This window comes from Thunnus albacares, chromosome 12, assembly GCF_914725855.1.
Source record: "Thunnus albacares chromosome 12, fThuAlb1.1, whole genome shotgun sequence".
NCBI classification, from domain to species: Eukaryota; Metazoa; Chordata; class Actinopteri; order Scombriformes; family Scombridae; genus Thunnus; species Thunnus albacares.
In genome coordinates, this window is record NC_058117.1 from 27439372 (window position 1) to 27464995 (window position 25624).

Here is a 25624-nt window from a genome sequence, read left to right on the forward strand (position 1 = left end):
TATGGAGGCAGGTCGAACCATATTGGAAAGGTCAGAGTGCAGGGACCGGACTAAAGGACAATCCCTGATCCTTCAGGTTGAGGGTCGGGCCTCATAAAACCTCATAAAACAAACAATCATCGTCTAAATCACCCTCCATAGCTTCCTGTTTGGTCAAACAGTTCTTAGTGTGTGCCTTACAGACTCATATCTAACGAGAAATTGAGCATTTCAGCTTTGCAACTTTTAATTGTGTCATTTAGCGAACTCAAGTTATCGTAACTTTGACTAGCACAGAAAACAACATCTGGTTGGTTCATTATTTTGTTTACCTAGCGCACAGCTGTACTGCTTTGAACAGCTCAATCAAAAGGTAATGAAGTGGTCTTTGCTTTGTTCAGCCTTCAAAATCATCTTTTTGGCTGTATATGTGTGTGTGTGAGTGTTTCATGTCTACACCAAACTAAAAATCCCACACCGACCAAATTGTACGCAGGTAATCTCAGCAGCGCCTGACTTACAGCAACTCACGGGAGATCGCAAGCAGTGGTAGTATACCTCTTCTAAGAAAAATACATTTTGCTGTTGGTGATACAGATTCAAATTGCCTGGTGCGTGGTAATTGGATTTTCAAAGTAAAATAGAAAGTAGAGGTCTGTGAGCACAAGACCATAATTGGTCCGTCCTCAAGTTCTTGAGTTCTTGCTTTCCGAGGCTCTTCATCACTATCGGTTGATGCAGGACACTCAAGAAATTTTTAATTCCTCTGTGTTTTTAAAATCTAAAGAAACTGAAATAATACTGAAGCTATTCAACAGGTTTCTATAGTGTTACTGGCTACGTACTTGCTGATAACAATCCATCTTTTTTTGTAAGTTTTACAGTTATTGACAGTCTGTATTTCTGTATAGGTATCTGCACTGAATGGCATCTGTGTGTGTGTATATATCCTGTTCGAGTGTGGGTGAGCATGCACGCATATATGTGTGTGTTAGCAAGTGTGTACATTTCAGTGTCTGTGAGTGCTTGTGTCAAAGTGTGATTTTAGGTATGCGTGTATTTCCTTTTGCATGCGTGGGTTCATGTTCTGCATCTGTCTTTGCATTTGTGGGATTGACATTTGACAAGGCTGCTCCTTTGTTCCTGTATAGTTTTGATTCCTTCTCTCTCTCTCACACACACACACACACACACACACACACACACACACACACACACACACACACACACACACACACATACTCAGCCACTTCTTGGTGTGACGCCCAGATTTGAAATGCATAGCGTTCCTGTTGCTTTTAATGGAATACCACTGTATCTGCCTCGAGGGAAACGTAAACCTACTATTCCAACACTGGTTTCCAAATTGATACACTCACTTACTGAATTCACATGGCTCTTTCTTCCCCTTGCTCCTTCCTACAGGCTGTTTCGCTGTTTCAAATCTGTACAGCAACAAGGAAAGGCCTCTGCAAGTTGAGCGCACCGTAACAGTAAACACAATCTAGTGTCAAATTAGCATAACCCAAGGTAAAAAAAAAAAAAAAATTCCCAAGACCCCATGGATCAATTTTTTTGCAAAGAGCTGTGCGCATGTCCTTTCCCACACCTTCCACAAGTGAATACTCGCCCGGGGTGTTTGCTGTATGATTAATATTCATGGTGCAGAACATACACACTAGCGCGGGGCCGCCGCTGAAGCTAAGCAAGCGTTGCATCAAAATTTATATTGTATAACGGTAGGCTGCTTTTGTTCCTGTGACGCCCCGTGGGGACTGTGGGAGCCTGGCATAGTGGCGGTGTGAAGCATAAAGTTAGAATGCAGGGGAGGTACTTACGATCGGGCTGGCGTTGATGTAATCAGAATTTCCTTGGCTGTTCTCCACCTTCAAGGTGATTCTGGAGTGATCGTCTGGAACAGAAATGGAAGAATTCTGTGCATTTTGTCTTAGGAAAGCAATGGCCATCTTACATGCAGTGTAATTAGTAGTTTCTTTGCGTATCTGTTGAGTAGACAAGATTATCTCCTGAGTCCTGATGTAAATTTCCACAATGTGTTTCCTTGACCTAAAGAGTTTATTCCCTCCTGGTTTGTCAATGTTTTCAGCCCAGAGAAGAAACTCTAGTAGGAGCGATATGTTTTTCTTAAGATTAAAGCATGAACCAGTAAGTGACTGAGAAATTCCCTGATGTTCCTTGATTTTCCTCAAAGAGGTGATCGATTGATCCCCGAGTTTCCTGCTCTGGTAGGTACTTCTCACATTTCTGTGATATTCCAGAAAATTCACCAGAAGTCTCAGAGATCAGACACTCATTCAGAAGGTTAGTAGTTTCAAAATAGGATAAAACAAGATGATTTGAGCAGTGAAGCGTTCCTAAACTCTGGGTGCTCCAGTGGGTCCATCTTTACAAAATCATGTTGTTTGGCTGAAATTTTTCAGATCTAAAAGTTGCCAATATACCAAATATGTTAAACCTGGTTAAACTTAGGGGAAAATTGTATAAAATCATGCAGAAAACATGTAGAATATTTCCATTTGATGGAACGGTGCAGATGTAAAAACCATGAAATCTTAGGTTAAAATATGTCACTCAGTTTAAACATTGTATAGAGTTGGAACCAGCTGATACACAATACAGACATATGGTAGCATCAGACAGTGTCAGAAAAGTCTTATCTAGATTTAAGGACACTTTACACAAATTTAAAGGGAAAAAATCTGGATTTTTATGGATAAATGTCTGCATGCAGCTTTTGTGTTTGTTGTTGGTAGATGCACTATGTATTCAGTGTATTTTGGAATTGGGTTAAAACACTGAATGTTGAGTATTTTGTCTCTCTTTCATTTTTTTGGAGGATCTGCCCTCTGTAGTCCCTGGGAATCATAACTGGTCCATTAAATTTTTGGAGGAGGTACAAATTATCCTAGTTTGTACATTTCACTCTTGCGAGTGACCATTTAAAGTCTCCAGTGATGGTGGCAAAACAGTTCTGAAAATTTCTTGGAGAAGCCAGTGGTGCTTCAAATAGGAAGCGCAATTTATTCCTGACAAACTGCTTTCCCTGCTGACAACATGGATTTCATTAAGCCTGGGCCTGGTGGAGAGAATGGGACAGCACTTTTTTAGATGGGCTATTTCCACAGAAGCTTAGAAATTTTAATCATTGATGAGGTCGGTGCAGGAGAGATTTAATAGAGAACTAATTTACAACCCTCCTGCTCCTGCTTTCTGATAATAACGGCTGGGTTCAGAATATATGAGGTGAGTTGTTGAGAGGTTGTGAGAGTAATCCCACCGTGTTTGAAGGATTGACATCAAGAGGTGTAACGGCTGAATTTTGGTTCTGCTCAGAAATGTTTGGTTTGCTGTGAGGAGGAAATAATGCTGCCTTTTCCTTTACATGTCTGTGATAATCATTCAGCCAAAACTTGCCTAAACTGTTTACTTTGGGCTACCAGATACTTTTTTTACCTAATGAATCCATAGACTTCCCTCTGCACAGTGAGCACTGTTTCTGTCTAGGGGTTGTTTAATCTGTGGAAAATCGTTGTGTAAGGTTGTAAGATATGTGGATGCAAAACTGCATTTGCTTACTATGTAACGTTACGCCACGTTCGCTTGATATACAGATCTGTTTTCAGTGTAACAGTAATCACTATCATCAATAACATCATCACGCAAGGCTTCCCGGTCAATCAGAACTTGGATATTCTTTGACCAGATGTGGTAAATGAACCAATCAGAGCTTGTTTTTCATATTTGTAAAACACGAGCAGCCTGCAGTTTGTTTGTAGCTGTCACATATAGTTGGAGAAGTTTTTTTATTTTTCCAGTAAAACATTCACAAATAAAAGTGAAAACCAGATACCAGATGCCTCCTTCATGAGCCAGAGGTTGTACACAGGTACAGGTGTACAGGTGATTCTCCAAAGCAGCGACAAAGAGGTGGGAAATTAATCCGCATCTGAGTCGTGCTACACTGAAGATGAGGATAATTTTATTGATGGAACTCACCAACAACAGGACATGGAAGTATTAGTGAATTATCTACGTATTTTGGGGGGTAACTGTACATAGAGGAATATAGAGGGAGGAAAAGTAGTTTTCCAACTACACTGAGTTAGATTTTTTGAGTTTGGTGTGTGCAGAGGCGGATCAAGGATTTTTCTAAATCAGGGGCCACAAAGGGGTCCAGTATTATACTGGCTGCCTGGGGGAGTACAACAGGTATTATTTATGATTGCTGTTATTATCTGCTATATTAAGATGTCATGTCATGTTCTTACTGAACATTGTTATTGAACAATGACTAATAAAGTTTCATTCATTCAACAGGTACATGGGCGTTGTGGACTGTCTGATCAGCTGCTGAGATATTACAGCGTCCATCACAAGACCATGAAGTGATACAGGACCCTCTTTCTTTTATTTTGTTGACATTACTGCCACCAGCAGTGTGCTGCAGAGGTACGGCCCATCACCCACCAGGCATTTCAAGAGCAGCTTGCGGCTGAGCTGCTAGAGGTTTCTCTGGACTCTTCAGTACATGACAGGGTGTATGTCCACGTACCTGTGGCAAACGCTCGTGGCGAAGAAGCATCAAAGAAGGCAACAAAAGGAAGGAGAAAAGGCATGTCGTGTGCCTCTCTGCATGATTTTGGACAGACTTTGCCATGACACATACCACAGCTAGATGGTTGGTTTCAAAGGGCAAAAACCGCCTGTTGTTCAGACCTCTTTTTTAAGATCAGAGTGGGAAGGGACTAACTGAAGCTGTTAGCAAAATAGTTCTGGGACATTTCTTTTTTCTGTGTTGAAGAAAGTCTTCTTTATGTTACCTTTGTCTGTTTTTTGATTAAAAAAGATGAATTTCTATAGGCAGATTTTGTATTTTTTTCTACAATTATTACCTTATTTCTTGAATTTTACAATGTAGTACATCTTATTTAGTGACATCACTGGATAACAGAGGTTGTGCTGATTTTGAGGATATAAAACACTTGATGATACTATAAAAAATGACTTCACAATTAGCAAAAAAACAAACGATGCTATATCTGAACAGTAGTCTATGGTAGACTCCAGAGGGTTAACCTGCTCAATGTGGCACTTCTCAGTTTTTAACATGCTAATTACATCCAATATTTTGTTAATACCAAAACTTACAGTAAGATTGCATGTTGAAAGGCAAACATGTACACTATACTGAATTAAACAATTACAGCATCAATAGCAAGAACAGGAACCTCATTCAAGACACATTACACAGTTGATTTACATCCACCATCAGATACCACATGGTCTACCTCTTAATTGTGAGAATTTTTTTGTGATCTACATCAGATGCTCTGATAGAAACAAAAGCTCTTGATTTAAACCACAACCAGTCCATGCTTTGGTATCTGGAGACTTTCTTTGGCCATTTTCATGATTAGAAATGCCCTTAAAAGCACATTTAACATTCACCTATAGGGGTGTGGAAAACCAAGTAGTTATAACAGCAGAAGTTGCAAGGTAGATATTAAAGTGGTGGTTCATTTAGTAAATCACTTTTTGATTACTGCAATCCAAACGCTTACAGCTTGTCCACTAATTACCTTTAAAGCTGATAGAAAAAAAACAAGAAAAAGAGAGCTAAGAAGAGACTGAACAAAATAACGATAAAGTTCATTGCTTACATGCCACAATAGCAGTGGAGCGGTTCTTCTTCGCATTGCCGTCCTTCAAACCGAAGGTGCAGGCGTTGGGTTCAGCCTGGTAGGCACACAGCGCCTCCCATTCCTTCTCTAGACGGTCCTTGTTCTTCAGGTGATCCTCCATGTAGGACTGAAGGAGACAAGGAGAAGAGAGAGGAGAGATTGAAAACCAATTTCTATAGTTTTACATGTCAGACTTTTACTCCCAGTCCATTACCAACACTGTATTGGTATATGTTCATGAGTGAGGTTCCTTGTACTTGTTTTAATCTGTCTGAAGTACCAGATGGAGACAGGTTTAGCCTTTCATCACAAACTTTCACATAACACCCTGCAGTTTAACTGACAGAGCAAGCTTTCCTAAATTGTCTGGCAGCTTGACAGTGTTTGCATGTTTGTTTGAATCTCAGTGGAGCACCAGATGGGAAAGTAGGTACCAGTTATTTTATCAATCAAAGAAAAGTCAACCAAATAGATAGTAGAGCTCTTTCCTGTGATTGCCAATCAGCTTTTTAATGTTATGTGTTGTCTTATGTGGCAAATCCCACCAATGTGATGCTCCACTCTGGTGAAAAGGAAAACAGAGATAATACTTATTTGTTTTGACCTGTTTGAAACACCAGATGGGTGACGTTTACTCGTTAGGACTCTTCGGTTTACAAATGTCAGTCACAGACAATGAAAGTGGCAAAGAAATTTCAAGATAATACATTAAAAACTTGAAATGAAAACTAGCAGAACAGGTCAAATTCTACATCTACATCCTTGATTTTAATAACATTATAAACAGCCCCTCTGGCTCTTCATGAACATTAAAACAAAAGCAAAGAATCATCTGGAGAAACTATTAAATCCAGGTCTGGGTATTACTGTTCATATGCATGTTTAGTTGCAACAAAGCCGCGTTAATCAGAGTGCATATCAGTCTGATCTCCTCTAGCTCTGCAACCAGGTTCAGCCTGGACATTACCTACCATACAGAATTCATAATTAAGGAAGGCAGTGTGACTTTGATCAACTGCCAGCGAATGAACTTGGCACATAACACCGTAGCACTCAGGTTAGCCATAATCTGATGGTGGCCACTGTAGCTTTGTTTTTTTAGCGGCCCATGCACACAAAATATGGACGGTACAATCGTTTGTAATGGATGAGGGAATGAAATGAGCTGGTGGGATTCTTTAAATGGCTCCAGCAATGATTTATGGTGGCAGTTACAAATAGAGCTGATCTTAATCAGAATTAGCTTCCAGAAAAGGCCTAATGGCTTTCTGCTAAAATGAGAGGAGTTTGTTAAAAATGGAAGGCAGCGCGGCCAGTCAGCCGGGCTGGTGGGAGATAATGGGAGAGTATCCTGATCGAATGCAGATATGTGATTTTATCATACATGTACATGAACACACTCTTGACAAACTCGACAAACATGCAGCTTGTCCGGATTGTTATTTGTTCGGCTGTTACTGAGCTTAAAGCAGACTTCACCTTTTCACAGCGGCGGTGCGTATAGCTAAAAACACATACACGCATATACGAACCAACACAACACACACACTAGCCATTTTGTGTTGTAGTATATTGTCTCTCTATTATATCTGCTGCTGAGCTGCTAAAAGCAGCAATGATGCAACAGGAAGCTGAGAGCTGCGAGCATCCACCTGCAGACAGCCACTTATCAACAGCAGGACGTCCGAATCCTTCAAAAGACACACACACACTGATTGTGTTGTGCATGGCCCCTGTTAAATAAACTAATAAACTAAACTAGAAACACACGCAGTGCACATGCATGCACACACACACACACACCAATATACAGAAAACCAACATAAAGAAAAAGCACAAACATACATCTAAAGCACAATCCACACATAAAGGTCAGGTACACAAAAACACAGTCCACCCACACACACTCTCACATACACACACAAGAAATGCAACACAGAGTCAGATACACAGTCACATGAAGCATCATTACACACACACACACACAAAATCCACTCAATGTACAGACACCCACTCACATGTTCATATTCTACACACACACACACATAAACAACATGCATAAACAATCACACAAAACACATGACCTGCAAACATACACTGTAGTCTCATGCATACAGAAATTCATACACTTCTAAAGACGACACACACACACACAAAGTCCTACATCAGATGCATCCCCCCCCCCCTCCACATCCTCTACCCCCTACCCTCTCTCTCGCTCTCTAATGCCAGAGTAATAGGGTTTTGTGGCTGTGTAAAGGGATTATTGCAATCCAATCAGGAGGTGCTGAGATCACCATGTGTCGGCCAAACACTGAATAATCCCCTTACTCCGGGGGGGCTTATAGCTGCCAAAGGTGCTCAATAAAAACTGCTACGCAATAAGTCCCTGCCCGAGCCGCCATTGTGGCTCTGACGCACCATCTAAGCACCTGTAAGAAACAGCAGCATGAAGGCCGGCTGCATGGGAGGTGACGTAATGCAGCGGCCATTTTGGATCAGCAGCAACTGAAGGGAAAGGAGGAGTGGGTGAAAGAAATCACTCTGAGAAACCAGTATCCAGTAGTGGAAAGGAGCTAAATACACTGTATTTAGTTACAAGTTTGAGGTACTTTACCTTCAGTGAGGCACTTTCATTTTATGTTTCTACATAATTCTACTCCACTACATTCAGGATGCAAATATTGTATTTGTTAACAAAACCACGTTTGTTTGAAAGCTTACTAGTTAGAAGACAAGCTTCTTAAATATGATACATTTTTCATGCCCAACATTACATTTTTTTAGTAATTATATAATACAATTAATACATACTAGTGACCATTCTCCAAAATTAGTACTTCTGATACTCACAGCACATCTTGCTGATAAAACTCCTGTACTTTAAATTCATTTTTTTTGCCTTTTTGTCTCGACAGATAGTAGAGACAGACAGGAAACATTGTAAGAGAGAGATAGAAGGGACCAGCTAGAACTGAACAGGGGATGTTACGATAATACGATTTACATCTTAACCACCAGAACACCAAGTAGTCTTTACAATGTAGTATTACTACTTTTACTGAAGTAAAGAATACTTGTTCCACCACTGATTTTGTCATAATGAAATAAGATTAGTTTGATAGCATCCCTATATTGCATTTTTTCTGGTAAAAAAGTAAAGTAAAAAAAAGTAATGGTTGAAGTGTATCATCATCAACAAAAAAACAGAAGTCCTGAGACATAAAACGTAAAGTCCATGGAGGTACATTGGATTGGACTTATTGCCATATTTTGTCCTGTTAAAATGTATTATTTAAATTTGCTAGTTTTGTGTGTTTCCACAAGAGTTTTATTCTTCTTCAGGCTTAAAAAAACCAAACATTAATAAACGTCCAGTGAATGAAGAAATGACAAATTGCGTTTTTTGTTGAGTCTGATCAAAATGTTGTATTAGCATCAATTCAGGTTAAAGTCTTCCCATTTGTGAATTCTACAACAAACATATAATCAATCAAACTGAATCATATCCACCATTTCAGAGGCTGCAGTTTTATTTTTAGTTAAAAAGCTGACATCATCCTGATACATGAGTCTAACTCCTCTGTAGCTGGATGCTTCTTTCTCCCCAGCTGACCACATTAGACTGATTTAACCGTCCATTTCCTAAAGCCCGTTCTTCCTCCAGCCATTGCCCTGCGACCTATCAACTCTACAGATCACATCCCAGCTGGCCTGCTGGTGAGCTACAACCACAACCACAACAAATTCCCAGCACAGCTAATCTCGATGGAGGCTCTCGCTGCAGTATAATCTATAACACTTACTTGGCCAGCAACAAAAGACAAGATAATGTGCTTTATATATAGAGTCGACTAATCCTCTTAAGACACAAGCAGAGAGGATGTGGGGGAAGGGGGGGGAGGGGGGGGTGATGGGGTTGCGGGGGTTGTTCAGTCCCAGTCACATGGGACCAAGTAATACATTAACTTAGATAAGATGGTTAAAGCTGTTTCTCCTCAAATTAAAATCAGTGGGTGGATGATGACATGGAATTTGCCCGGGTTTACGAGAGGCAATTAAGTTTTTGGGAGGTGGGAGGGTTGTTTGGGGGGGGGGGGAGAGGGGGGCCACGCTGCAGCTCATCAGCTATCACATTATTCCTTTCTTTGACGCCCGTGATTTTTATTAATCACTCAACAGTTGCTTCACTCCAGCGCGTGGCAGGGCATTAGATGAAATATTTGTTTTTCCATGGCGGCGGCAGCGGCGGCGGCGGCGGGCTCCTCTCGCTATGTGATGGATTTGGTCTCTCCCTGTCACGCGACTCTGAAAAAAAATAATCCCTCAGCTCTGAGTCCCCCCCCCCCCCCCCCCCCCCCAAATGTGTTGACTGGCTCCCATTTTTTGTTGCCATGAAACTCTCTGTTCTGTCTCTGGTTGACATCATGATGTGAATCTGAAATGAGTCCTCTTGTAAGTTTGAATGTTTTTGTAAAACTGACAGCTCTGACTGCAAAAGAAAAGTATGCGCAGTAAGAAATAGGCATTGTTCCAAATCATGGGAAGGAAAAAAAATGAAAGACAGGAAGGGAGAGAGGGAGGAAGGCTAAAAAAAGAAGTTAAGAAAATCACAGATGAGGAAAAATATGGATAGAACAAACACTAATGTCATCCATTAATGGTAAGTAATAAAAAAATACAATAACCTGATGGAATGATGAAAGAAAGAAAGAAGTATGGGATAAAATGGTAGAATAATGCCAGAAAAACAGCAAAAAGAATTTTTAAAAAAAGCAGGAAATGCAAGAAAACTAATCAATGAAAGGTGGAGAATGATGTAGAGAAGATAGAGGCAGCAAATCCATAAAACCTTTTCTAAAGAGGATGTGTGGTGGGTGGTAAAAGACATTAAATAGCATCATATTTCCCAGATTGTCACTATTGTGTGGAAACCTTGCAACTCAAATTTTTAGTTATGTTTATCTTTTAACTTCAGCAAAAAGGTCACAATCCTTCTGTGGGCTGAGTAAAAACAGTCTGACCTTTGGGCTTTTTAAAAAGTTCCAAAGCCCAGTGGAGTGGGTGAATGAGTTCCCCCCCCCCCCCCCCCCCCCCCCCCCCCCCCCCCCCACCCCCCCCCCCCCCCCCCCCCCCTATTGTTTGTGAGACTTTTTTTTAGAGATGCATAGTTAACAGCTGACAGTAGCATTATGTAACTTCCCCTCTGCTTTCTAATGTTTCTGTTGTGGGAGGATGGAGACAGTCTGGACCAATCAGAGCCGTAGTCTGCTTCACTGTATGTGTGGAACTGTCCAAGGTGCTGAAACACACTTACAGCTCAGTGTATGCATTACTACACTGCTGTTCTCGATTATCTCCCTGCATTCTCTTTCACAGCTAAATTGCAGTAATTGGCAAAAATTAGAAGGGAAAAAAAAAATGGCAGCCAAGAGCTCACAGCACACCCCCATTAACAATGAATCACACATTATCACTTCCTGTGATGATGAGCATCCAGTGACTGACAAACTGCTCAGAATTTCTGTTTTATCTTTTTTTATTTCCTCAGTGGAATAAAAACATGAGCTCAAAATTAAAGCAACTCCTCATCAGCAGCGCTCGATAAAAGCAGTCCATTTGGACAGGTTTCACGAGTATTAATCAGTGCAGTTGCAATTAAAAGGAGCTCATTTGTGTGTTAAGGCAGAATTTATGTCTACAGTCCAAACACTAAATGGAAACTGATAATCTAAGTTAAATGAAAAAGGACATTTGACTTCTAACACCTGTAAACTGAATAAAACTAATTTCTCTGCTGAGTCACTGGACGTGGCAGAAAACCAAGGCAGACATTTTGTTCATCTACAGTTTGACTACACTCATGTCTATGATGACCATTTAAAGCAGAAAATTTAAGGTAATTTAACTAGACTGGAAGTTCAAAATTGTCAAATGCCAGTGTCTGTATGGTTGCTGGGCAACCAGCAGCATCTTTGCACTAAGCTAAGCTAACCGGTTGCTAACTCTTGGCAAGAAAGCAAATAAGTGTTTCCTAAAATGTCAAACTATTGCTGTAAGGTTTGGTTATGTTAAGTAAGGTCACTGAAACTAAGACAAATGATTAGAGAGGAAACAAACATTGACTGTGGGTAGGACATGAGATACAAACCATGGTGCCAAAGTCACAATGTACAACCAGCCCCAGAGGTTTTGTGGCGCTCTAATGACATCTCACTACTTACACCTTTGCCTCTGAGGGAGGACAGTCATTATTTGTGTGCATTTTTATGAAGATGATAGTCTCCTGTCACAAGTAAATTTGAAACAGACTTCACAAGAGAAATTGTTTTCCAGAGTGGAAAGTATCTTTTAAAACTTTAAAGTTACTTTGAAGAGGATTTAAGTGGAATATCAGCATTCAAGAGGACATTTATTTCCATCACCTACACAAAATGCATTAATCATCACAGCCACATCCAATCAGATTCACCTCTTTGCGTGAATAGTCTCTCTCCTTTGTTCCCTTGCACACCATTTGCATATTAGTCTCTATTATTATAACAAATGCAGTAATCACCCTGACCAGACTGTGGCCCACATACCAACTGAATACTTGACAGAACACGAGGAACACTTCATTTCATTCCTGTTATCTCTAATGCGATGCCACCTCTGCTGAGGCGGTTTCGTCTGGTGCAGACAAAGCAAACGTACCTAAAGAAGTTCAGACCTCGCCGTCTCAAAACTCAAAATCTATTTTCTACACATGTGACCTTGGCGCATCAAACGCGTGCATCATATCGTGTTGTGGGTACGCTTGCCAAAGAAACACTTTAGCAGGATTGAGCGTTCGTGTAAAACAACAGAGCCGCTCTCTGCAGCGGCACGGGGCTGCAAAGGGAGTCATTCCTCCTGAACACAACTCTGGTGCAAATCTCAGGGGTAATTAGTATCTTTGTGCCTATTGAACACATCAAAAAGCCCGCTCTGTCACATCTCGCCGGCAGCTTCATAATGCATGGAGAGAGAGAGAGAGAGAGAGAGGCAGGCAGGAGCGGGAGGGGGGGGGGAATGAGGAGGTGTTGCTGAGGGTGGTGGGTGGTTGAAGTGAATAGCTATATATTGCAATTACGCCGGCGCTCGACAGAATGCGACCGAGGTTCAATAGAGATTTTCATCTGCAGGATAGAAGAGGGTAAGAAGCCTGCTTATAGAAACTGTGGGTGTAATGAGATGTACAGAAACACACACACACACAAAAAAAAGACACAGGGAGAAAGATGAGGGAGAGTGAGATGAGAGGAAAAAGAGAAGTGTGTGTATGCATGTGTATGAGGAAAAAGAGTGCTATATGCAGAAATGCAGAGAAGACAGACAGAACGAGATGGAGGGAAAATAGAATAAATGGATTAAGGATTAAAGGGAAGCAGGTGAAGTTTTGGATAAAACGAAGTGTAGAAAATCTCTGGTAGGATAAAAAAAAGTTGTAATGTTAGGGCAAGAATATTACAGGGCATGTGTGATTCTTCTTGTTAAAGGACAAATCAACAGTTTTAGCAAATTATTACTGCATAGAACAAAAATAAAACTCACTTTGAAATACTCTTATTAAATAAAATCTTCACCGTGGAATTAACTTTTTTTTGTCACTATTTATCATGGATGTTGCTATTCTTTTGCATCTGGCACAAAATGATTATGGCTCATTCTTAGTCTTGATTGGTTGGATTCTTTCTCCAACCATATATTAACACCATACATATTTGAAATGCTGTAAAAATGAATAAATAAATAAATAAATCTGAGATCTGGGCAAAAAGTAGGAGGTCTGAACAGGTCGTTTGCTCTCACTTCACCAATAAAACCCTTCCTTCTAAATTGAATTAGCTTATGTTACTCCATCCAGTCATGGTCATGATTTTAGTCAAAATCTATAAACGACTCTGATTATGTTAACTTGAGTTTCATTGATTCACTCGTACTAAGAAAAAGGACCCAAAGTCATTTGAAACTATTTGTCATTGAGGATGAAAAATTGAGCGACAATCCTCAATCCTCCTTAAAGTCTTTAAATATATCCTTCAAATCCATCGGTTAAAACTTTTCCAAAGTCACAAACACAAATTCATGCACATTTCATGTCCTTGGTGATTTAGAAGTATTAGGTAGGATCATCAACTGTGACGTTGTAAGATCCTTCGCAGTCCCAGATGGGAAACCAACATTAGTTGACTCTTAAACTCCTCTTATGTCCTATTTAATGCTTTCTTTTTCTACTGTTGTACTCAGGACTCTTAAATACTCCCTTTAGTTTATGCAACTAAACAGATATTTAGTGAGGACTGGGGTTCTTGCCTCTGCGAACAAATTTAGAAATGCACTTTACTCCCTCTGATGTTGTTCTTGTTTGTACGTTACAATCTTTAACTGTAAGGGATGAAAAATATTGAAATTTCCAGTCTTTATCTAAACATGATTGTGATATCAAGTTGGATACATGTTAAACATGTTGGGGCTCCATTATTGGCTTTTAGACACATTAAATATACTTTCTAAGAGATGTTTATGGTGAAAAATGAGCCCCCTGTGACAGTCTCCATTTCATCATGCATGATTTTCTCCCATGTGACTCATTTTAAAAGGCCACCTGAAACCTCTTTCCATCTGATGAAGAACTTTATTCTCTTATGGTTTGGAAACAGGAGAGAAATTTAATACATTTTGATCCAGTATGCAGGAATGGGAGCCTCATTGGTGTCATTTGGCATTTTGATTACAACAATTATCTCATTAAGAAACTTACCAGTATCATGTGACCAGTAGAGATGTCCATATTGGAGTGGGCGGGTTCTTCGCTCCAGGAGGAGATGCTGCTCCGTGCTGAGGGGCTGACGGCCGGACCACCGTCGCTGAACTGCGACGACACGCTGTTGATCCTGGAGGACATGGGCTCTGGACGCTCGGCCGGAGGTTTGACTGCCATTCGCTGCCGACAGAGCTCCTACAGGAGGGACGGATTACAGTCAGTGCTGTCGTGAAGTTGGGAATTAGTAATGTCGTAATTTGTTGGACAATTTCATTCGAAGCACTTTAAATAGTAGACGGAGGTGCCTACACAACAAATGAAACCCTTCAAACTAGTAATGTAAGTGAGTTGTTGAACCACAAAAGACAATGGGTATGCTCAGAGTTTAATTCAATCTGCTCATATGTGTGGAGAGTTGATGTTTATTGATTATTTGATGGCATCTTTATTTGGCTGCAATTACAAAGAGTAAGAGCTGGAACTTCTCACAAGGGTGGTTTTTACAAGACTTGACATCACAAGTCTAAACCTTTTAAAGATGACAAGCTAGGCAAGTAAAAAAATGTAATTTAATAAATGAAATATCTGCAGGTTTGATTTTTGCAGAGCTGATGACGTTTCACCAAGAGGCTTCATAATTTCTGCTGACTAGGAAGTCCAAGGTTTTGAAACCCCTGTAGGGTTTCACACCTTGATGTCAAATGTAAGAAGTTACGGTTGGGTTATCCAGTTCACATGGCCATGATGTGACAGTCAGACTGACATGAATTACGATGTGAATCCACGTGAAACCACCTGTGAAGGGTCTTCAGGAAGACATTGTCCCAAGCTTTGTTAATCTAACTGATCAAGCTTCTTTTTCGGTGGAGAAACGTCTGTAACTAAGACCAGCGTATTGATTTTGATTCATGCAGGACCTAAATAATCACGTCGGTCATCGTCATAGGCTGCAGGATTATGTCTCTATTGCTTATTCATGAGAATCCTTACTAGTTTGCCTCTTTTTTTCTCTGTACTTTAAAGTTAAAAAGCTGAAAATGATATCAGCAGCTTAATGAGTGACTATGAGTGTGAGGGGTAGATCCAGGCAATAGAAAATGGGATCTGTTATCCAAATTGTCCTCATTAATGTGTTCTGACCTTCATGCAACAAACTTTCAGAAGTTACGGGCTTTGTTACTCTCTTTCTCGTGCGAATAATCAGAATTAATAGGAGGAAAAACCATGAGTAGCTTGAGGGTAAAGGTAAGAGAAGATGGCTTGTGAGTAGAAAGTTGAGTGTTGAAAGACTGGCTGCAAAAATTGTGAATGAGGAAAAGTATAACTTTTCTACCACCGAGCCACTTAATCTCCCACTGCTGTTCTACTGGCCAGCTTCCATGATGTCAGTGGAAAACAGCATGCACGCTCAGCAAGCCTTCCCTTGATAAATAAAAACTTTAGCATAAGTTTTTGGCAAAGCGTGTGCAGCAGTCTCTCAGCTGCTAATACAATGTCTTCATTCATGCGCCGAGGCAAACTGTCATTTTCTGTCTGCTGGATACACGACTACAATGAAATGCTTGACATAATGTTGAAGTTTTCCTCTAGGCCTTCTCTACACGACTCCCAGGAGGGAACTTCAATGAGCCACAATGAATGACTATACCACTTCATACAGGAGACAATGGAAAAGACAGTCTTGCTCTTAAACTATAATATTACGCATTCTACATGTCAGCAGTAAAAATATGGCAAAGACCAACAAGGCTGTTACACCATGAACATGTGTAGCATCTGAAACAATCCTGAAACTTCCTCCTTACATTTTGAAGGCACAATACAAAAGTCGAGACCTCAAACATCTCAATATACTGACATCAAAAATCTATGATGCTGCAGCCTTGACATAATTATACAGTATATCTTATAATTGTTTGGTTCTTTCTAAACATTTAAACGCATGTTGTGAAGTAAAGATGCCTCCCCTGTACTTACAAAGTTCTATTCAAACATGCTTTATCTATTTTGGTGGAACAAAATCATTACAACCATTTTCTCACTGATGTAGGTCACCTAATAATTTGCATTGACGCTGCAGTAATATGACTGAAAAATGTTTACCGCAGTCATATATCTCTTGAAATCAAAGCATGACCCAAATGCACAGACCATATGCTGAATCACTCGGGAGAACACGCCTTTAAAAAACAAACAAAAAATACAAAAAATGGGCGATACAACCTTTCAAATCTACTCGCTAAAAATCTGAAAGGACATTTTTAAAGTTAATACCTGAAATAAAATTAAAGCTTGTGAAGCTAAACATAGGCAACGGAAGCAAGGAGTCCAAGTCCAGCAAACATGTTTCCATCGTTTTAGAGGTCAATTGTCGTCCAGTATGCAACTTACATGAGTGTGATATTGAAACCTGAAGCTTCCAATGTGCATATACCGAGAAGGGTCGTCTTGTGTCCAGCAGTTAAACTTTTGAAATGGATGATATTTGCATATTCTTGATAAATAAACTTGTGCACCATCTTTCCCTTCTTTAACTGATATTAGTCACAGATATACAGCAGATATACACCTGTTGCATATTTCTGTCCATCACAAAAAAAAAGAGGCTGTATAGTAAGTGGATTACATGCTCAATCCTAACAATTAATACATCAGTAATCAATGTGTCCAATCAACGTGTTCTTGACTGATGAACAATAAACGTCTACCACCCAGTTTGCTGTATGGGATCCTGTACAAGCACATCATATTATTGCCTGCAACGTTAACAGTGAAGTTAAAAGAACACAACGATAAATGTCTCCCGGCACATCCTTTATATCTGAAACCATACATCACATACGTCAGCCTACAAGGACACCGAGTGTAACAGAAGACCCGGGCCGAATCTCAGCGGGAATCTGTGTTTCTTAATGAGAGAGATGCCGATGATTAACCAACGGCGTGTTTGATTGACGGTGGAGGTAATGTGAGCAGGCCTTCATTAGTCCGTATCTGATCTGACTGATGTTCTCGTAGGTCGGCACGCTGACACTGATCTATGAGCTCGGACACAGACTCATAAATGTGTGCAGATTATTAAAGTGCTCCAGCACCTGGCCCGGGGATACTGACAGCCCTGCTGGTGGGAGGCAAACACAAACATGAACGCAGACAGATACTATAGGAAGCACTGAACCAGAGCTGAATATACTCTGAACTGCTGTGTTTATAGATGTTGTCATCGTTGTATTAAAAGACGTCAGGGTTTTTTTGAAAGCTTATAAAAGAATAAGCCTTGTTTCTATCCTGACCAACATTATGTTTCTGTGTTACGGTGTTATTTCATATTATGTTTTAAGTGGCAGAATGATAATTAATTAGTTGATTGACAGCAAATCATCAACAACTGTGATAACTGTTTGATTATTTCAGGCAATTAGCAAGAAAAAAGGACCAAATATTCACATCTGCTGGGTTTTGGACTGCTGGTTGGATAAAACAAGCAATTTGAAGTTGGCACCTTGGTGTCTGTAAAATGGTAATGTTCATTTTTAACAATTTTTAACAAACACTCAAAAATTGGTCCAGACTGAAATATTTCAACAACCACCGGATGGATTGCCATGAAATTTGGAAGAGACATTCATGGTTCCAGACAATGAAGCCTACTGACTTTGGTGTAATAAAAAATTTAATCAATATGCTGTTTCAAATGATTAATGTCTTTAATAGTTAGCAGAATCATGACTGAATTAATGTTCAGTGAGGCTTCCTGTTAAGGTCTTCATTCACCCTGTCAGGTCTTATTTAGGTGTAATGACCAGTTCAGTGTATGTATTAAGTATGTTGGGTGACATAAAGTATAATATAGCATTGATCATTAATCAATTGGCTACAATATGTCACATTTGGAAAACAAATACACTGATATTAAACATCTTGTGTTAAAGCTGCCAATATCTGATATTCTACTCCACTGTTTTCTCCACTCTGTCTAGTAAAAACTTAAAATTAAACATCACTCCATGTTTTATAGACTGTTACTATAGTTAAGAGTGGAATCTCCATGATATCAGAGGTGAATCACATTAAGTGGCCAATTTCGGATATTTAACAAAAGGCAAATATTTGCCCCGTAAACTGGTATAACCCAAACCCTCCTGGTGGATAAATACACCCGTTTTTCTGGTTTCCTGTCTGTATGGCTGCTAGCAGCGGCGATGGCGCCGGCATTACATCCTCAGCGACACAATGAACATCAGCACAACACACATGCATCGTGGGTGTTTTGTCGGGGAGGGAAACACATGATCAACAACATTCATATTTCAACAAGCCCACGCGGTGAACTCTGCCGCCGCAGCAAATTCTTTTATGATGTAATTAAAACTGCTTCAAAATGGTTTCCCCCTGAGAGCCAATTAGAGGACAAAAAGGCAAAAATTTGATGGAACAATATAACCCGGGACAGGTTTAGAGTCTAAACAGCGTAAATTTACGGCGCCTCTGAAGTCCCAACACCTCCCCCCCCCCCCCCCCCCCCCCTCCTCCCCCGAGCTGCGTCCATCCACAAGCACAAGTATCTTTATTTCCAGTGTATTGATTTTCAGCAACACACACACTTCATCAGGTGGCGAGACGCGTCACATTAATCACTGTAGTTTATGATCTGAACCAGTCTGGTTAGAATTTTTCCAGCTTTGTCTCAATGTCGCTTTTTATTTGTGAATTCAGGCTGTAAATGACGAGAGTACGTGAGACTAACGCTAACAGTTAGACTCTATAGCAAACATTCAGTCCTATTTCTACTTAATGTGGTGGTAGAGGAGCCTGGTAGTTAAAGACACACCTATACATGAAACCTTGAACTGTTTCCTTTGTTCCATTACACAATTGTTTTCCTTTAACTTCAGAAGTATATGAAAATCAAATTTCAGATGGGACATTTAATGGGTAATAACATTTATACATCACATTGAATATTTGGTTATCTTTATTATTTGTCAGTGTTTGGTTATATGTGATTGAGAGCCCAGATTTGCTTTTGAAAGCTCCTCCTGTTGTTGTTTTCAAGGATATCCATTATTTCTACGTCTTTTGACAAAAAGATGTTACAAATAAGCAAATTGTTCATTTCAGGATGCTAAATAAAGCTATGAGTCTTTGCAAACTGATTTTCAAAATGAACGCAATCAAATTGGAAACAAATGTCTGTCTGGAGGGTTGGAAAACGTATCGCAGCATTTGAAAAACAACCAGGAGAGATTTGAAGTGAACTACTCTCATGATCCTTTAAGCTGCTTTAAGATAAGCTTCTCTTCTCAATAACTGAATTGTAAAAGTATAATTAAGCTTCTGTATATAACAGCCTACATCATTGCACTCTAAAGGATCATTGATCCACAGAATGTCACAAAAGCACTTTATAATATATGTATTCACTTGGAGGGTTTTACTTATTAACTGAAAAACATATTTCTCTTTGCATGAGAAAAACCTAAACATGCAAGTTTCTTGTCCTGCAGCTAATTTAATTTAGTGGCCTTAAACAAAGTAAAAGCACTGACACAAAGACTTCTTCCATGAAATCAATGAACATCTCTAAAGGTACAAGAAAGGAGAGCGCTCACCTTGAATACAACATCAAAATGTGCTGCTGTGAAGTTGGAGACGTGGAAACGTGTTTGCATGATCATTGTCAGTGTTTCAACAGAGCATGTGTGTCTCGTCAGCCCTCCCTGCATGAATAAAGGTTAAAAGAAAAAAAAAAATCCCGACAACCCCCTCTCATGGGCGTCATGCCAGGGAATCCACTTGGCGCCACGTGACCGTCTCGAATCATGCATCACCCCCGGGGCAACAGCGGGCGTGTCAGTGTCAGGAGGCGTGTGCCACCCAAAGCACCGCTTCTATATAAAAGCCTGTTAATGGGGAGGTGCGCTGGGTTTGGGGGTCGGGGTGTGCCAGCAGGGCCCACTGGGCCCACAGAGGCGCCTCTGTTTACATGCCCTTCTGACCAAAACAAATGCAGGGGCCTTCACCCAAGTGCTTTGTCTCTGTACTCAAACAAACAAACAAATACAAAGGAGAGCATGATACAATATGGTGGGATGGGAGGAGAATACGGAGTGAAGGAACGAATACAAGCGAGACGAGGAGAAAGAACACAGGACAGTATTTAATGGATACCAAAGATGATACTAATACAGCTGGACTGCAGCTGCCATAGGCTAATATGCATTAATAAACATATTTATGTTTATATGTGACCATTTTCAAGCCAAAGATAAATCCCATTAAATCACATGTGTTCAGAGTTTCTATTAAGACAAGTAGCCTCTGACACTCAAATATAGGATTAAAGTGGACGCAACTGAACTACTGGCACTGAATATTCCTTTAATTTCATAATTTATTGTCACCAATAAACAGTAAGTGGCATGTTAGTCACTGCTTTCTTTATCCTAGTATTTCAAAAATGTTTATTCTTATGGTAGAAACCATAGCAACCACCATGTTAGCTGCCTTACTAACAGTGAGAACTGGGATTAGCATAGACGCACATTTCCAGATTTATGGCTAGCACTAAATTTGGTTTGTACTAGCGCAGCAGTAAAGTGTCGCATTACGTATTCTGCCATATTTAGCAACAAAAAACACTAGTCTGTTTGAATTATGTCAGAATTATGAAGGACAGGCCAGAACTGCACTGCTTACAGTGCACTTGCTGAAGAGTTAATATTATTAAACTACAGTCTGCACATCGCTAGTTACCTGACTACTAGCTAAACAGGAGCAATGTGTTATAAGTTACATATCCAACAATATATGAGCAACTGCAGTGCTTTGAAGTTTTGTTCAGGTTCAAAAACTACTTGGTAAGGAACAAGGAAAGACAGCTGTCATTGTTATAAAGATCTAAGTTAATTATTGGTTGACAGGATGCAAACCCTGATCTCCAGTGTTAAAGATGGAAACCTTCCATTTTGCCACACTACATAAACATTACACTTCTCCTCACATTGGCATTGGATATAATTCTCTCCTGCAGAATCATCCGATATGTACATAAATCCTCAGGGACATTTTTATATGTTGTCCAGCGTTTATTCATTCTGGCACTGGCTGTAAAACCACATAGACAAGGACTCTGAAGACAGTTTGTGCAAAATTGAACATAATATTTCCAAAATGAGTCATCATCTATGAATTTAATACATTTAGACTCATTTGACTTTGCATATTTGTTACATTGAAGCCTCTTGGTGGAATTACTGGCTGCACAGGACACCACAACTCTACACTGAAACTAATAGTAATGACATTCTTTACTACTTGGCTTCCCAAAGATAATGCGGCAGTGTAATATCGATCAAATCTATTATACATAATCAATCACAATACATTCTATCCATCACATAAGAGGTAGACGACGCTGGTTGGAACAGATCTGGTTTTTAATGAAAGGCTGTTATCAGCAAACTGATGTATTTACCGAAGAGCAGAGAAAGAGAGAAAGAAACAACTGAAATGGACAGAAAATAAAATAAAATAAAATAAAAAAAAAACGGAAGTGACACAGAGAAAGAAAGGAGCTGCAGGACAGTCAGGGAACAAGAGTTATTGTTTGCTTGTTTAATCTAAATTGAAATGTACTGGAAATGTGTTTTGCACTTATTCTTTGGCAGTGTAAAGCTGATGTTATCGTGCCAGAGAAGGTCCTTGAAATTAAATTGAGACACAGAGAGAAAACAGACACAGTGTGAGGCAGCAGGCTGAGGGAGGCAATCTCTGAAAAAAAAAAAAAAAAAAAATGATGCTGAAAAATAACTTAACAAGTCATTTAATCTTGTCTAGAGGCTTAAAAGCTTGACAAAATATGGAAATGTGTTAATATAACTTCACTAGTTTTCAAAAACCCTTCTCATGTTTCAAGAAATTTCACGGTGCGGCAGACAATATCGCTAAATAAGATAATAATGCTTGAAGATAATATCGCTTGATTTGAGGAAAAACCCGTGCAAAAAAAAAAAAAGTTCCCCTGCAATCAGCTGCACTGATCACAGTCTGCTCAGTTTCTTCTACTTCAAGACAAAAAAGAAAAAAAAAAAAAAACAACAGAAAAAAAAAAAAAGACTTTTGGGAGCAGATAAAAGTTTGAATCAGATGTAACGATAAACTGAAAGCGACATTGACTCCCATGTCGGCTGCAGAGTAATCCAGGGATTCGCTGACTGACTGACTGACTGACTGACGAGCATCATCCACCGCCCGCCCGCCCGCCCGCCCGGTGCTGAGACACGCCGCACGCTCTCCTCCGTCGACGCCTGTCAATCAACGTCTCCTTTGTCGTTGTCGGCCAATCCCATGCCGCGGTTTCACGGGGACCGTTTGATTGACAAGCCCGGGAGCTGAGGAGCGGAGAGAGCCGAAAGGTGGAGGGGATTCAGAGGGAGCTGGTGGGACGGTGACGTGTGTGTGTGTGTGTGTGTGTGTGTGAAATGTGTAAAGCGAGGGCCTCGAACAAAACGGACCAAGGGCGGGAATCATTAACATGCTGTAGCTGGCGAGTGTGTGCGTGCGTATATGAGTGTGCATGTTTGTGTGCCAATGCCAGTTTGTGTGCATGTGTGTCTGACAGTCAGCGTGAAGGAGCTGCAGTAGTAAGGCCGTCAGGCAGCCTGCCGCTTCCTGTCTGCTTTAATTGCATGTAGCCCTAGAGACTGCACACACACACACACACACACACATATACACGCAAACACAGACAGAATCCAGCCCAGGGAACCCCTCTACACAGCAGCGCTGACAAAGAGACGAGGCTTACACGGCTAAGATGGGAGCTGAACACTGAGGTCTTTCACTGAGGATGACGGCGGCTCGCTGTCGAGACTCGATAAAGACGACAGGAGGAGAGAGAATCAACTGGAAGAGCTTTGGGAGTCTGAGCAAAAGCGGGGCGCAGAGTAAACTACCAAGACTGAGCAACATGAACGTTTTTTTTTTTTGTTAGCTATTAATCAGATAAATAATGCGTAAACACAGTCTTAAGTGTGAATTTTAATTAGCATTTTCCAATTAGAGGCTTAAAGTCAATCTCGAGGGCAAGTAAGCGTGAAGATAAGTTCCTCAAAATGAAGGAAAGCAAATATTTTATGTAGATAGACGGAGGTGTCTGGCTGAAATGTCAGCCTGTCATTGGACATGTTGAATGTCAGACTCTCTGTGACAGTCTCTTTTATTAGGTAATTCAGCCCAATGACAATAACGAAGCCTTGGTAAGACTATAACGTTCTCTGTTTTGATTCATGCACGTATTTTATGTTTCCATCATCTTCCTCGTAGGTTAACAATGTGCAAAAATGAGCATGATGAATCCCTGATGCGATGAGGTAAACCTTTTGACGCAGCAGCAAAGTCTATTTTCAGGAGTTAAAAATCCCCGGAGAAGAGCATAAAATGTAAGCACTTAGGGGATGGGCTGGGCTCATTATAAAATCAATGCTCACAGGACCACTCTCATTTAAAAACATGATGGGGAAAAGGTCAAAGAGAGAGACGGAAAAAATCTCAATCTAATTCTTTGCTCAAAAAGCCACTTAATATTGGATTCTGTAAATTAAATTTCACACCCGGCTATTCCGGCCAAAGGATAATTACAGCAAGCAGAAGGGGGAATGGAAATGACTTGAGGTGGAAAACCTGTTGGATTGGTGATATCGCTTCACGTCTCAAACAACAAATGATAGCAGGGGGGGGGGACTAAGTAGAGCCAACGATCATCACACGGCATCAATCTAGTTAAAACATGACAATATACAAAACTGAGGTTGGTTTGATGAAGCAGAATGAGGAGAATGTCACCAACACTTCCTTAATAAAGGGTTTCTTTCCCTTTTAACCTCACCAGCAGTACCAGAGTAAACTGGTTCAACCAGCAGTACTATGAATGCAGCACTTGAGATAAACTTTATCTGAAACATTAAGCTGTTCTGGGACTCATTTTACAGTTTTTATTTAAACAGGGAAAAAAAACTGTGAATTCATGTTTTTATATTTACAACATAATTGAAAAACTGGTATAAATTGATAATAAAAGGCTCAATAATAGTAAAAAAAACACACAAATTTGGGCTTAGAAATATACTTTTAATTGCTTTGAGGGACAACAGCTTGTTTGATTTCACTCTCTATATTTTTTCTTTTAGCTGATGTATTTTCTAGGCTGTTCTTGCCTCAAGCGGACTCCATTTTAGATGTGTGGGGACCAAAAAAAAATTAAATTACCTCTAAAAATTATCTTAATAAAACAGGTTGAACTTTCAAACCCAGTAAACACATACAACCTGTTTACGAGTGATTGCAATAGACGTTGCAGTAACACCTCCTACCTGATAGGTGGCGGTAGCATCGCTGCCGGTATCTGTTCCCAGGTTGGTGAGCTTCTCTTTGAGCTTGTGGTGGGAGCGGTGGCGGAGGCAGTAGACCACGGTGGAGGCCAGCAGCACGCCGACGATGCACAGGATGGACACGACGGTGAGGATGAGGAACTTGGTCGACTCCGCCTGGCTGTACTTGGTTGGGATTTGGTTGATCTGGCTCCCCTGTGGGAAACAAAAGAAACAGATAAATGGTGAATAATACATTTCTATTATTATCTTTTTTTTATTTTTTTATCTGAGGTGAGTGGTTCCCTGCGCAGCTCAAAAGGTGGAGCGTGGTACAATCACTGCCGACACAAGAGTTTTGAATCATCCACTATGCTAAAAATGACTGCACTTGTGAAGTGGCAGCTGCTTTGGAATAAACTACGGGGTGTAAAACTAAAAGTATGCACATTTTCATTCAATCCAGCCAAAGCTTACAGCAGGTGATATCACAGATGAATCAGACAAGAGGGAATAATCTGCTAAATCATCTGGCAGAGTGTTTGATTGGAACAAAAAGCTGCAGACTCTCAGAACTTCATAACCCACGGTTTGATAGATGTGGATTAAAGCACCGCATGCTTTGAAAAACAAGTGACAGACACTGATATTCTACAGCAGCGGTTCTCAAAGCAAGGTCCGGCAGGGTCCAGGTCCTGGTTCCAGTTGGGTAACCAGCAAAAAGGGGAATCATTTATTTTCACTATGATTCCATACATAAGTAACACAATGAGAGACTGTATGAC

At 40.3% G+C, this 25624-nt stretch overlaps 1 protein-coding gene across 9 annotated transcripts in view; it reads right to left on the reverse strand.

Moving 5' to 3' along the window:
* Window positions 1-25624, reverse strand: part of LOC122993274 (receptor-type tyrosine-protein phosphatase N2-like) — a 249860-nt gene that overhangs the window by 36082 nt on the left and 188154 nt on the right. For all 9 annotated transcript variants that reach the window (XR_006406371.1, XM_044367283.1, XM_044367282.1 and 6 more), the window contains exons 13-16: window positions 24843-25055; window positions 14467-14664; window positions 5661-5808; window positions 1818-1891 (exon numbers count right to left, since the gene is read on the reverse strand). Coding sequence is in view for 8 of the 9 variants with exons in the window: in XM_044367283.1 (XP_044223218.1) it covers window positions 1818-1891; window positions 5661-5808; window positions 14467-14664; window positions 24843-25055 (633 nt within the window). In the remaining variant the exon portion in view is untranslated. The remainder of the gene's footprint in view (window positions 1-1817; window positions 1892-5660; window positions 5809-14466; window positions 14665-24842; window positions 25056-25624) is intronic.